General features: G+C 45.2%; 1 protein-coding gene across 1 annotated transcript in view; it reads right to left on the bottom strand.

Annotated features, from left to right (window-relative positions):
- Positions 1-14,588, bottom strand: part of POU2AF1 (POU class 2 homeobox associating factor 1) — a 91,859-nt gene extending 77,271 nt beyond the window's left edge. Inside the window, exon 1 of the mRNA XM_073585166.1 lies at positions 14,177-14,588. Within this exon, the coding sequence (XP_073441267.1) occupies positions 14,177-14,192 (16 nt within the window). The 5' untranslated portion in view covers positions 14,193-14,588. The remainder of the gene's footprint in view (positions 1-14,176) is intronic.
- Between the last annotated feature and the right edge of the window lie 407 nt (positions 14,589-14,995).

Here is a 14,995-nt window from a genome sequence, read left to right as displayed (position 1 = left end):
GTTTCGCCTTGTGAATCAGCACACATCATAATACTTTGATTGTATCTCTGTGGGAACTGTGAGCTGACATAGATTTGAATTTTACCAACTGTGTCACAAAAGCTATTTAATATGTTGATATGAAACTTTTGAAGTCTGTTCCCTGTATCATTTTTGTAGAACTTGTATAAAACGACAGAATGCATCACTCAACAAATCAGGATGGCGGTGAGAAGACTCAAACGGATCATCATGACACATTGGCCACGGTGACTCAGGTACAAGGAAGTCGCAGAATGAAGAATCACAAGATTTATTAGAAATTCACAACTTGCTTTACTGTAGCCACTTGGACAGGATGAACCTCACTCAGAAGCCACTTCACTCACTTCTGTGATATGTACCAAGGTCATTGTGCAGACAAGTCCTCTGGTGACCTCTCCTAATAATCCTGGTGGTGACTGCTGAAAAGCGATCTCTACAGAAAAGGATGTATCAGTCTACTATGAGGGTCCACGGCCAATGGACCTAGTCCTGCAAATCAATTCACACCAACCCTAGTACATTGGCTCCCAACTATTGCTCAGCAGATACTTCTACTGCTTAGCTGTGGGCAGATTTTTTTCTAAAAAAAAAAATTATCCAAGTTTTTTCAAATTCTATACAACCCATTTATTAGTTTAGGATTTAATTGCTCCACAACGTGAGCCCACTCCGTACACAGCAGGTGCTGGCTGTTTTATATAGTCGGCACCTGAACACTAAGGCTAGTTTCACACTAGCGTTTATGAGCGCAGCGACGGCCTGCGCACGGCCGCCGCTAAGCCCCGCCCCCCTACCAGCGCATGACGCTGCATGCGTCCTGCGTCCCCTATCTTTATCACTGGGGGTGCAGGCCATGCGCAATATGCGATTGGCAAACGCAACCTGCTGCAGTTTGGTTGTGCCGGCGCACCGTCAAAAAGGCGCATGCGCCGCCAAACGCATATTGCGCACGGCCTGCGCCCCCAGTGATAAAGATAGGGGACGCAGGACGCATGCAGTGTCATGCGCCGGTAGGCGGAGCTAACGGCGGAGGCGCGGCAGGGGGCGGGGCTTAGCGGCGGCCGTGCGCAGGCCATCGCTGCGCTCATAAACGCTAGTGTGAAACAAGCCTAACAGCAGGTAGATCTGATAGCTGATGGTAACCAGTTAGTTGCTGCTGTCAGTCGCTGAAAGCAGCATTTACAGGTGTTACATAGTCCCTCCACTTACTACTTTGGTCACCATCTCTGTGCTCTTAGAAAATCAAGTTTGCAGCAGTGCTTCATAACAGAATGTAACCTTTGACATGTATGATAACAATAAACATCGCAAGTTCAAGAAGAACTCTTGGTGAACTAAAGATTAAAAAAAATATTAAAATTATAAGTGTATAAAAAAAAATTCTAAAAATGTAAATCACCCCCTGCTCCTCCCATTCAGAAAAAAAAATAGAAAAGGTATATATATATATATATATATATATATATATATATGTGACAAAGAAAGTCTCTGGCAAAGAGCTGGAGGTGAGATATGTTTTACGAAGGCTATTAGCTTCAGTGATTTGAAACCCAGAAGTTTGCTCCAGCACACTATGTGTTGAGAGGAGTTAATTGAGAGGATGGGAGGTTGTCCACCTTATCGCCACCCCATGGTGTGGTCTAGGGTTTAAGCAGTCAGCCTTCTGAGGCACTCAGTGTTCAGTGTGTCTGGAGAGGCTAAAGGCCCCTTTACATTTAGCGATGCACCAGTGATCCCGACAACGATACGACCCGGTCAGGATCGCTGGTGCATCGCTAAATGGTCGCCAGATCTCACAGCGATGTAGCGACGCAGCAGCGGTCGTTACTTACCTTTCAGAAGCGGCGATCCTGACGTCCTCCCGCTCACGTCCACGTGTCGCTCGTCGGCGCCAGCAGGTAGCGCCCGATGAGAAATGGAGCTGCACGATCTCGCGCGATCAGCGACAGACAGCGGGGAGCCGGTCGGAGGTAAGTATCACACATAGCGATATCGCTAGCAATATTGTTGCTGCGTCACAAAATCGGTGATGCTTTAGCGATATCGCTATGTGTAAAGGCCCCTTTACTCCAGAGAAGTGTTTGTGTTTGTGCTAATCTGAACCGTGTGTTTTGCTAACCCTGAGCAGGCAGATCTCCGCTGCCACAAGGACTGTGCTTTGTGTTACCACTTTGTTTTTTATTTCTGTTTTTGCCCACAGGGTCTTGTTTATTTTTACTTCACCATGGTTTATGCTGCATGTATAGTAAAGCAGTGAAGATCTTAAAGAGACAGTGCACCTATGTCTACCTTCTTGTACAGCTGAGTAAGCCAATCTACCACGATAGATAGATAGATATTGTAGGGATTCACGTTCTCAGGTAGGCATTAGGTGGATTTCACAAATGCAATGTAGTTTGCTCCAAACGTGCAGTGTTATTACTTTCATAAAACTCCAAGGGATTACAAACCAAAAATAGCCTCTTCTGGGCACAAAGATATCACAGCAAACAAAGAGTTAATTCAGCCATGCACATATATGTCAGTGTGGGCTCACCCCAACAGATTACAGTCCTTTCTCCTGGGGCAAACTTCATAAGCAAAAAAAAAGGGCCAGTCTCGGTATCGCTTTCAGCCTAAGCTCTAGTAGCCTCCAGCACCAAACAGAAGTGTTCAACTCTGTGCACAGTTCACACTGAACAGGCTGCAGCTTCTATGTCTTTCTCTGCAGCTCTAATATAAAAACTACTCAGTTTTCCTAGCTGACCCATGCAGTCTCCGTTTAGAGAGAAACTCTGGCATGTATCTCTCCCAACTACAGCTCACACTTTGGATGAACACTCACCACCTGCAGCACCCTCGACTGTGCTTCATCTTTGAGACTAACACACCTCAAGGTGAGCGCAGGCTCTGGTTCTTAGTCAAAACAAGTCAGGTGCATCTAATCATGCATGATATGATAAGAAAAAACACCAGCTCACCCACAACCAAATCAGATGGAGGAATGAAATCCATGGGACTAGATGAGATCACATGTAGTCAAAAAGAGGGTTGATCCAGCTTCCAGAAGTTTTTCAAAACTTAATGGAGAAGGTGTAAAAAAGATGCAAGTGCTAATAAAATCAGGGAATTAACCTAATAATACACCAAGATATTAGGGAATGTGAGAACGGGTTGTAATTTGTAGTATTCAGGAAGAAAAATATTTTTCCACCACCAGGAACAAAACAGTAGGAATGCAGTGACATGACAAGAATCTCCAAAACTAATCATATGCTAAATAGTTGCAAGTCAAATTTATGCATGATATATTCAAGATGATTGTCTATAGAGTGATGGCAGTCTCAAGTTCAAAGCAGAAGAGGATGGAGCGATATGGAGTCTGAAAGTCAAAAGTTCAAAACATTGTTACCCTTTTGCTCTTCACTATATATAAATGTTTCCCCCCCAGAGGCCGTGGGGTACTCGGTGTCGGGCCCGTTGACTTCAATGGGAGATGTCACAGTGGCAGTGACCCGGTCCGTGGCCTCAGACGGTCAATGTAAAAAGGAGTAGAGTGATGGGGATAAAGTTGTTGAGATGATTCGTGACGCCACCTGTGGTTTCTGGTCAGTTTAACCAGCGCTGCAGGGTTAATTCTCTGGGACAGATGGTGTGGTGCAGCAATGATGTTGAAGCTCCTCACAGGTGGAGCTGTAGTCCCAGGGCAGTGTAGATGAGGTTGGCAAGTGGGGAGAAGGTGTAAAGAAGTAGATGTAGCAGAGCCTGGTGTAAGGCACAGGAATAAGTGGAGGACACAAGGGCATGTAGTTCCAAGGCTTTACTCACAGTCTGGTGAACACAGATGCCCGCTTCAGTGCCGTGTCCTCCAGGTAAGGGGCTCAGCCAACTCCCAGGCAAGATAAAGTACACCTTTCCGGCACTCCTCCAACATGTGCCTTCTCTGAACGTCTCCACATTAGCGCCTAATATGAAGTACTTGTAGTTGCGTATTAAACTCAAGTTCCTCCTTCTTGATGTTATTTAGAACTCTACTTGTACGGCAGACAGCTGTAGCCTGCTTCGGGGACTTCTTGCTATCATGTCCCGGCTCACCCACGTTGCTGTTGTGCCCCCAAGTCTTAGATGTGAATAACGTGGTGACGACTTCTATTCCTCCGGTTTCTACTGCAGGAACATCAGTATCCATACAACCTTGGGGACCGGACCCCGGCCATGCGCTTCAAACTTGAGGAAGGGCTCTGCTCTGACCCTAGTCCTTAGTTCTCTTCTTCTCCTTACGTTCCATACTAAACTATCTTCCTTCTGAAGAATCAGGCTTTCTATGGCTCTTTCCTGTGCCAGCAGCTCCAGGTCACAGGAGTCTGCTGCAGCACTTCCTTCACTCCATCCCTCTCAGGGGATCTCTCACAGACTGACCTTTTCCTAATATTCTCCCTCTCTCTTGTGCAGTCTAAGCTCCACCCACCTCCCAGCACTGGTACTCGGTGGGGCTTGAATTCACCCACACATGGGGTTCTCTCAGAACCTCGTGTTCTATGACATCTGTACACCCTGGCAAATCTGACAACAGGTCCCGGTTCTGCTGCAGCAATTCCAGATATTGCTATTTTGGGGCCTTACACAGTGTTTTGGCTACTGTGGCATCTTCAAAGTTCCCTCCTGGCTTAGCCAGCAAACATGGAGTTTCAATGGGTCCTTGCCAGGCCTCGGTGGCAGTTGGGACAGGACTTGCAAAACCTTAGGATTTCCCAGCGACATCCAGGCCAATAAAACCTCCATATGACTCTTTTCTGAATTTTGTCCACCCCCACATGGCCACCCAAGACTTGTAAATGGACCATGTCCAACACCCTCCATCTATAGGGTTCTGATACCAACAATTGTTCCACTATCTCCTCTGTGAGACAGTGACCGGCATTGTTGTGAATGGCCAGGATGTGTCACAGAGGAGGAGGTCCTCTGTGCTGTAAGCCCAAAATGTTGCTCTGGGACCTGTAGTTTCACTAGCCTTGTTTAGCTTATAAGGGGCTGGGCTTACAGCGTTAGTCGGAGAGCTGGGTGGGACTGGCTAACCACACAACTCCCATCAATTGATTTGTCTCATGCGATATATTGAAACTGTGGTGTGATCACATGGTCTCTGTGTTGGAAGGTCCTGCAAGAGGCATTCCTGAATAGCCCATGGTGAGGCCATGTACCTGCAGAGCCTGTGATGGCTAACTGCATTGGGGAAGCTACTGACCTTCTGAGAGTCTGGAACTGTCGGGTTTGACCTGTTGAGCAAGACATCATCCGGGACAGTGATCCCAGTAAGGCATCTTCCCTGGAAGCCAGAACTTACAAGGAGTCAGTGTGTGGAGCGGAGCTCCTGGAAGGTAACCTCAGACAAGGGGGTTGTAGGAAAGGCAGAGAGGTGTATTTACTACATGAACAGACTGGTGTCATATTATGTTTCATGGAGGTAATGAAACGGACTGTCTTCTATCCGGTTTATGCTGTGTCTAATAAATTGGATGGTCTGTTAAGTGAGAAACCGTACCTGTTTCTCTTAATCCCGTTGCTAAGTGAGTGTCCCCCAACACATTCAGAGAGTGCTATTTTACACCTGACTCACCTTAGTAACCTGGTACAATAAGCCCCCACTCAACATGAGATAGGGAAACATGTTGATAGTCCTCAGCTCCTGTGTTATGCCGATTATAACAGTTACCTTATTGAATGCTTCTTTCAGACTATGTGCACACGTTCGGAATTGCCGCGGAAATTTCCGTGGCAATTCTGCAACTCCATGCTGCGGGAAATACACATGCGGAATTGGCATGTGTATTCCCGCTAAACTCTAGCATTTTTCAAGCATTTTTCAAGCATAATTAGCTTGCAGAATGTTAATGTTTTCCAAGCGATCTGTAGCATCGCTTGGAAAACTGATTGACAGGTTGGTCACACTTGTCTAACATAGTGTTTGACAAGTGTGACAAACTTTTTACTATTGATGCTGCCTATGCAGCATCAATAGTAAAAGACAGGATGTTAAAAATAATTAAAAAAATGGTTATTCTCACCTTCCGAAGGCCCCGTCCATCACCAGTGCTCCCTGCATCTTCAGGTCCCAGTGATGCTTTGCGCGAATGTGGGAGGAACGGCCCCCGTCGAGTGCCCGGGCCGGAACCATGGGAGCCGTCATCTAGGTTCCGGGGGAAACTGTCCCCGGGGGACAAGATTCAGGGACGGACCACTGTGACAGACAGATGGGCTGGGGGAGGGACCAATATATAGAAGGCGGGGAATTCCCAGGGCGATGAGTCAGCAGACTGACACAGAGAGAGCAGGAGACAGTGGGAGCGGCTGCAAGGGAGAGCGACTCACCAGTGCCAGGGAGGACGCTCACCGAGGACTCCAGAAGGACGGTACCGAGGCGACTATCCGGGACTTGTTGCCCCGCTCCAGCCCGCGGCCACTGCGGCCCCAGTTCAACCCGTGGCCGCTGCCGCTTCTCTTCAGCCAGCGGCTGCGGCCTGCTCGCGGTCACCCGCGGCCGCTGCTGTCCCACCTGAGCCCGCAGCTGCAGCCTATTCCCTGCCGCCAGCAGCTGCCCTGTTTTCATGAGTGGCCGCGGCAAGTACAGCACCGCCGGCGGCCATCACTGTCCCGCTCCGGTCCGCAGCAGAGGCCGGGCCTCCACTGACCGTGGACCCCCTGTCGCAGCCATTAGCTGTGCAAGTGGCCTACCCTTCGCCACCACACATCACTGCCACTTGCCCCAGGCCAGGGGCTGTGGCCCAAGCGTCCAAGGACCCCGCCGGAGCCTGTGGGGCTCCAGTGTCATCAGCGCGCCGGAGTGCGCGAAGACTTCATCATCGTCTCAGCAACTGGGCCCAGCAACTACTACGCCGAAAGACCACCAACCCGAACGGCGAGGGACATCTGGACGGCTAAGTTGACTTTATAATTAAGGACCCGTAGTCGGCCATACCGTGGCCCTCTAGTGACCGGCTGTTGCTGGAAGTAGTCGTGTTCTACCATTTTGTGTGTGCCTGTATAGAGCCTCTACGAGGGCAACCCTTGTTACCCTTGTTTTTGGTGATCAGGCCGGGACTGAGGAAAGTTCCCTCTGGCCCTATAAATGTTAATACAGAAAGCAACTACTTGTCTCGCGACTCGTCACTGCATCCTGCGCACCTGCGAGTACCACACGAAGAACCCTTGTGACGGCACGCTCGCGAGAGTGCGACGTCATCTGGGGTGATTTGCGCAATGCATCACTGGGACCGGAAGAAACTGGCAGCATGGTGATAGGCGGGAAGGCTCCGGCGGCCGTCAGAAGGTGAGTATATCCCTATTTTTTATTCTAATTCTATTTTTAACAAGAATATGGTACCCAGGGCATGGAGGAGAGTCTCTTAGTTACCCGATATTTACCTTGGATACCAGCGTCCTCGCTGGTCCTGATCGCTGGTGAGTCTGCCTGTTTGACAGTTCCCCAGCGATCATGTAGTGATGCAGCAGCGATCCTGACCAGGTCGTATCGTTGTCGGGATTGCTGGTGCATCGTTTAGTGTGACGGGACCCTAACATCAAATGTAACAATGAGGTATTACAGGAACCACTTCAATTTAAAGCCCAACTGGTTTATTGTAGTCTCTATTAACCGCATCACAGAAAACTGAAATACAGCCCTTGTCCAGCTCAAAGTACAACATAAAGCATAAAGTCCATACAATGGTGCTGATTAGCCCACCTGCCTTAGAATTCAGATTCTTAGTCCTTTAGTAAAGGTATTTAATCAAGGAGATCTGCACACCTCTATACAAACAGCATGAGTGAGACAATATAAATATATATATTACTAGTACTTAGTGTCACCTCTATTGTAAAAACACAATGTATCCAAATACAAAATTATTTGACCCTTAAGATTGCACGCCTTGAAGAATAATCAAAACTCCATAAATGCAGTTTTATTATCAGTTGACCTCCTAAAAAATGCGTTAAAAAGTAATCAAACCAATCTACGAACCCCAAAAAGGTACTAAGAAAAACTGTAGCTCAACACTCACAAAATCAAGACCCATCCATACCCATAAAGGTTATGGATCTAAGAAGATGGCAACAGAAAACAATTTTTTAATGAAATTCTGTTTAAAAACCCTGCTAAAATACAGTATAAAAAAACCTACACAACTTTGGCTTTTGCCATAATCGTGCTGACCTGGAGAAACTGTTATAGGGTAATTTTTATCGCAAACTGAATGCAGAATTGCATTTTTTTTTCACCATTTCACTACACTTTTATTTTTTCTCATTTTCGGTACTTTTTTATATGGTAAAATAAATTCAGTTATTCACAACTACAACTTGTCCTGCAAAAAAAAAAAAGAAAAACACAAGCCGTCGTATGGTTACGTGGATGGAAACAATAAAAATAGCCATGACTCTTGGAAGCAGAGGAGGAAAAAACATAAGCACAAAAACTACATTTCCTGCGTATGGATGGATTGAACTTTAAAGGGTCTTATTTAGTGACCGCAGGCAGAGATTTTGAAAACTAAGAGAACTGATAAAATATAACTCGAAGTTTATTTTCAGAGTGCAGAATTCTCATTTATCCCCAGATTTGCATTTAGAAGTAGAAAACATGGTTTTTAATGTTGATATTTCTCACTAACTGCAGTAATCCTAGCAATGATATTGAAGTTTCAGGCAATTTTAACTGCAAGATGACAGATCAACATCTGCACAAAGGCCGTAACAGATATCGTAGACATGTCTGCATATACAGTGGGGAAAAAAAGTATTTAGTCAGTCAGCAATAGTGCAAGTTCCACCACTTAAAAAGATGAGAGGCGTCTGTAATTTACATCATAGGTAGACCTCAACTATGGGAGACAAACTGAGAAAAAAAAATCCAGAAAATCACATTGTCTTTTTTTTTTTCATTTTATTTGCATATTATGGTGGAAAATAAGTATTTGGTCAGAAACAAAATTTCATCTCAATACTTTGTGATATATCCTTTGTTGGCAATGACAGAGGTCAAACGTTTTCTGTAAGTCTTCACAAGGTTGCCACACACTGTTGTTGGTATGTTGGCCCATTCCTCCATGCAGATCTCCTCTAAAGCAGTGATGTTTTTGGCTTTTCGCTTGGCAACATGGACTTTCAACTCCCTCCAAAGGTTTTCTATAGGGTTGAGATCTGGAGACTGGCTAGGCCACTCCAGGACCTTGAAATGCTTCTTACGAAGCCACTCCTTCGTTGCCCTGGTGGTGTGCTTTGGATCATTGTCATGTTGAAAGACCCAGCCACGTTTCATCTTCAATGCCCTTGCTGATGGAAGGAGGTTTGCACTCAAAATCTCACGATACATGGCCCCATTCATTCTTTCATGTACCCGGATCAGTCGTCCTGGCCCCTTTGCAGAGAAACAGCCACAAAGCATGATGTTTCCACCACCATGCTTTACAGTAGGTATGGTGTTTGATGGATGCAACTCAGTATTCTTTTTCCTCCAAACACGACAAGTTGTGTTTCTACCAAACAGTTCCAGTTTGGTTTCATCAGACCATAGGACATTCTCCCAAAACTCCTCTGGATCATCCAAATGCTCTCTAGCAAACTTCAGACGGGCCCAGACATGTACAGGCTTAAGCAGTGGGACACGTCTGGCACTGCAGGATCTGAGTCCATGGTGGCGTAGTGTGTTACTTATGGTAGGCCTTGTTACATTGGTCCCAGCTCTCTGCAGTTCATTCACTAGGTCCCCCCGTGTGGTTTTGGGATTTTTGCTCACCGTTCTTGTGATCATTCTGACCCCACGGGGTGGGATTTTGCGCGGAGCACCAGATCGAGGGAGATTATCAGTGGTCTTGTATGTCTTCCATTTTCTAATTATTGCTCCCACAGTTGATTTCTTCACTCCAAGCTGGTTGGCTATTGCAGATTCAGTCTTCCCAGCCTGGTGCAGGGCTACAATTTTGTTTCTGGTGTCCTTTGACAGCTCTTTGGTCTTCACCATAGTGGAGTTTGGAGTCAGACTGTTTGAGGGTGTGCACAGGTGTCTTTTTATACTGATAACAAGTTTAAACAGGTGCCATTACTACAGGTAATGAGTGGAGGAAAGAGGAGACTCTTAAAGAAGAAGTTACAGGTCTGTGAGAGCCAGAAATCTTGATTGCTTGTTTCTGACCAAATACTTATTTTCCACCATAATATGCAAATAAAATGAAAAAAAAACAGACAATGTGATTTTCTGGATTTTTTTTTCTCAGTTTGTCTCCCATAGTTGAGGTCTACCTATGATGTAAATTACAGACGCCTCTCATCTTTTTAAGTGGTGGAACTTGCACTATTGCTGACTGACTAAATACTTTTTTTCCCCACTGTAAGAGCACTTCGTATTGGAACACATGGCGAGGTACAGGCAGCGTACAAATATGGAAGATGATGGTATAAGATCAATTATGAGATACTTATGGAATTAAAGGAATTGTCCAGGACAATCTGTACTTATGATAGGTCATCAGTACCAGATTGCTTGGAGTTCGACAGATGGCAGCCACACTGACCCTGCGGTAGGCAGAAGTACACAGTGTACAGATTCGGACCAGCACAGCGCCGTACACTGTGCAGTTGCCATTCCTAGGTATGGCAGCTTGGCAGTTAATGAAGATTTTAGTTTTAAACTTGTCAAATTCCTAAAGCTAGAGACCCCAAATCATCCCACATTGATTGCCCACCGTAAGGAGGATCCATCTATAAAAAAAAAAACTTTAAAGGGAGATGAGATGACATATCATTTTCAAAGGGAGATAATCTATCATTACGATAGTCTTTTCCACAGAATAAGTCATTAATATCAGATCAGAGGCTGTCCGAGATCCAGTATCCCCCACAATCAGCTGATATCAGCTCTGGTGGACAGCACAGCTCCATATTCCGTATAGTGGCCAATCCCTGATACTGCAGCTAGGATTGCATTCACTTCAATAGGAGCTGAACTGTGGTCTGACATATGGACCAAAATTGCCCACTCAAGTGTTTGGGACTGCAAAAAAAAGTAGCACAGCACCAGAACGCCATGCGGGTTGCACACTAGTGCAGTCCATTTTCCACTGACTGATTGCCAATCCATTTTTTTTTGCATAACAGATGGCAAATAGGGATGAGCGAGTAGTGAAATATTCGGACTCGCTGTACTCGTTATGAGTACCTCCTAATACTCGGGTACTCGTAACGAGTAGCGAGTCCAATGTAAGTCAATGGGAAATGCGAGAAATGGGCTGTGTACTGGGCTGGGCGGGGACTGTGCGAAGACTGTGCTGGGCTGTGCGGGTCTGTGTTGGGCTGTGCAGGTACTGTGCGGGGACTGTGCTGGGCTGTGCGGGACTTTGCAGGGCTGTGCAGGACTGTGCTGGGCTGTGCAAGTACTGTGCGGGGACTGTGCTGGGCTGTGCAGGACTGTGCAGGACTGTGCGGGACTGTGCTGGGCTGTGCGGGACTTTGCAGGGCTGTACGGGACTGTGCTGGGCTGTGCAGATACTGTGTGGGGACTGTGCCGGGCTGTGCGGGACTGTGCAGGGCTGTGCGGGACTTTGCAGGGCTGTACGGGACTGTGCTGGGCTGTGCAGATACTGTGCGGGGACTGTGCGGGACTGTGCAGGGCTGTGCAGGACTGGGCTGTGCAGATACTGTGCGAGGACTGTGCCGGGCTGTGCGGGACTGTGCAGGGCTGTGTGGGACTGTACTGGGCTGTGCAGGTACTCTGCGGGGACTGTGCCGGGCTGTGTGGGACTGTGCAGGGCTGTGCGGGAATGTGCTGGGTTGTGCAGGTACTGTGCGGGGACTGTGCTAGGCTGTGCGGGGACTGTGCAGGGCTGTGCCGGACTGTGCTGGGTTGTGCGGGGACTGTGCGGGGACTGTGCTGGGCTGTGTGGGGACTGTGCTGTCCCGTGCGGGTACTGTATGGGGACTGTGCGGGACTGTGCTGGGCTGTGTGGGACTGTGTGGTGACTGTGACAGGCTGTGTGGGACTATGCCGGGCTGTGCGGGACTGTGCTGGCTGAGCGAGACTGTGCTGGGCTGTGCGGGGACTGTGCGGGGACTGTGCTGGGCTGTGCGGGGACTGTGCGGGCTGTGCCGAATATTGCGAGGCGAGTAGTGAAATACTCGCCAGGATTCAAGTACCGCGAGTACCGCATTACTTGCCGAGTACCGTATCCTAACGAGTATACTCTCTCATCCCTAATGGTAAAAGTGAACACACGGGCAGAAAATAGGATCCAGCACACGATCTAAAAAACACTTTTTAACCCCTTAATGACCGCCAATACGTCTTTTAACTGACGTGAGATATAAGAGAATAGCATCCCCATACAGGTGACAATCCAGTAGCTGTCGGCTGTACACTATAGCTGACAACTTGCTGCATCAGCCATGATCAGTGTTTGCACCGTCCAAATCTGTTTAACTCCTTAGATGCTGCTGTCAATAGTGACAACATCATATAAATGAGATCTTGATTCTGTGGTCCTAATGCTTGCCATAGCAATTCACGCCCCAAATAGCGGCCTGACGGCTGTTGTAACCTGTTCAGAAGTTAATGGCATTTAGGTGGTAAAAATACACATTTTCATTTCTGTCATGCCACTTTGCATTAATTCGTGAAAATCACCTGAACGGTTAATAAACTATCTTACTGCAGTTTTCAATATGTCAGGGGGTGCGGTTTTAAAAATGGTGTCACTTTTGGGGGTTTTCCAATATATAGGACTCCCAAAGGCACTTCAAACCTGGATAGGTCACTAAAAAAATAAATTTGGTAAATTTCCTTGATAAAATGAAAAAATACTGCTCCATTTTTAAACCTCCTAAAATGCTAACAAAATAAAAGAACATTTTACAGATGATGCTGATGTAAAGCAGACATGAGGGAAATGTTAGTTATGAATGTTTTTGTGTGGTATGACTATCTGAATTAAAGGGATAAGCATTCAAAGTTTAAAAATTGCTAATTTGTTTTACATTTTTCTCAAATTTCTGATACTTTTTATAAATAAAAACAAAACATATTGACCTAAATTTACCATTATCATAAAGTACAATGTGTCACGAAAAAACATTCTCAAAATCACTGGGATTTGTTGAAGCATTCCAGAGTTATTACCACATAAAGTGACACTGGTCAGATTTCAAAAATTTGGCTCCGTCACTAAGGGGTTAAACATCTGGATACAGTAGATAAATGTATACTGTGCGGTGTAAGCTTGTCCTAAAAGGGGGACCAATGGCTGACATGTGTATAAGGGTCGAGGGTTTCATCTGAGAGTTCACCCGATGTGTATCTCTGCCAAAAATGAAAAACGAGCTGCATCCAGAGCCTAAGGCCACGTTCACGCGGCAGTTTTTCACATCTGGCCATGTAAAACTCGTATCTGTTATACTCTATGGGGCTGTTTGCATCCTCGCATTTTTTTAAGGTCCGAACCAAAAGACGGAGGCATGTCAGATTTTGATCCGATTTGATCAAACTCTCCAATGCAAATCTATGTGTCTGATAAAAAATCAGATGCAATGTGCGATCCATGTGCCGTCTAATTTTCATGCTTTTTTTTGATTTGCAAAAACAACAAAAGATGAAATTCCAACAGTAAAAACTGACATGGATCAAAAAGCATTTATTTTGTGGACGGGAAAAATCACTGACATCTGAATGAACTTTATGGATAGAATTTACTTGTGTGTTCTCTATGAATACTCACAAGAGGTATATAACATATAAGAGAAATGAGACGGATCAGATTCATTTCCATTTTTCTTGCTGAATCAGAACTCGAAACAAAAAGATGCGAAGAACTCCTTGGTCGCTTTTACTTTGGGCCATTGTTTTTACCATTACTTTTTCTATACATCTACATTTCTAAATACATTTATATTTCATCTTCTTACATATTCATCATTTTTCTCGATTTTCCGGACATCTGCATCGTTGATATTTACATACTAAAGTAAAGACACTGAAATTCTTTACAAATTTAAAATAATATTGTCGGGGTTTTTTTGCCCCTTTAATGTAACGTTATTAAGTTCATCATTTAGTTAGTTTGTCAACTAGCTTTGTAACGTTCAACTTTCTTAGAACTAAAAAGGAAAATAGAAAATAAAAGAAACTTACTTTTTTGCCAGTGCATGTTCTGTGACAGCAAGTTGGGGTTTTTCCTCTTTGAAGTCGACAGTTTGGCTGTTTGATGGTTTTCACTGAGGAACTTTTTTTTTTCTTTTTCACCTTTAATAGCAGTTCAACAATTAAAAGAGAGGATGTTTCCTTCAGGGTTTTATAACCCCAAGTGCCCGATTTTGTAAATGTCATCATCACATGACCACAAGAAATGTGTCAAACGAGAGACGCACATGAAAGGAAATCTTCTTCGTCGGTCTTAGCCCATGTGGCATCTTGAAAATAAAGCCGCTCAGGTTCAGAATAATATCTACTCTGTACATAGGAAAATGTGTTCATTTTATTTTTTTATTTTTGTCGAAGTCATGGATGTGATGACAGCGTACGTAAACGTAACCTTCTCCGTCCATTCGCCGCCGTCCATTTCCCACAATATAAACTTTACATTAACTTTGAATTTAAGATAGTATTTATGTAAAGTAAATAAAAATTCTACACTTTTTGCTTTTTTTTTAATTTTCTCTTTTTTTATTTGTTTTTGAGCCCTGCCCCTAAGGGCTTTAGTTTTGCAAGGAAGCACCTGCGGGGGGTCACGCTTTGCCGAGCTTCTAACATTCTCTATTTTACTTTTTTTTTTCAACTCTCGCCACGTATCAGTTAGGAGAAACTTAATTTAGATGTGAAACGTTCTCATAATAAGTCAAATAATGCAAAGACGATACATTAGGTAGAGTTGCAATACCGATCAAAATTGGTATAATGCTCCAGAAGATGAGATACATTTAGCACATTATTTTTTTTTTTTTGTTGCAAAAT

This window comes from Dendrobates tinctorius, unplaced genomic scaffold, assembly GCF_039654945.1.
Source record: "Dendrobates tinctorius isolate UK_male_01 unplaced genomic scaffold, ASM3965494v1 ptg000086l, whole genome shotgun sequence".
Taxonomy (NCBI): domain Eukaryota; kingdom Metazoa; phylum Chordata; class Amphibia; order Anura; family Dendrobatidae; genus Dendrobates; species Dendrobates tinctorius.
This window is presented reverse-complemented; position numbering and strand designations above follow the sequence as displayed.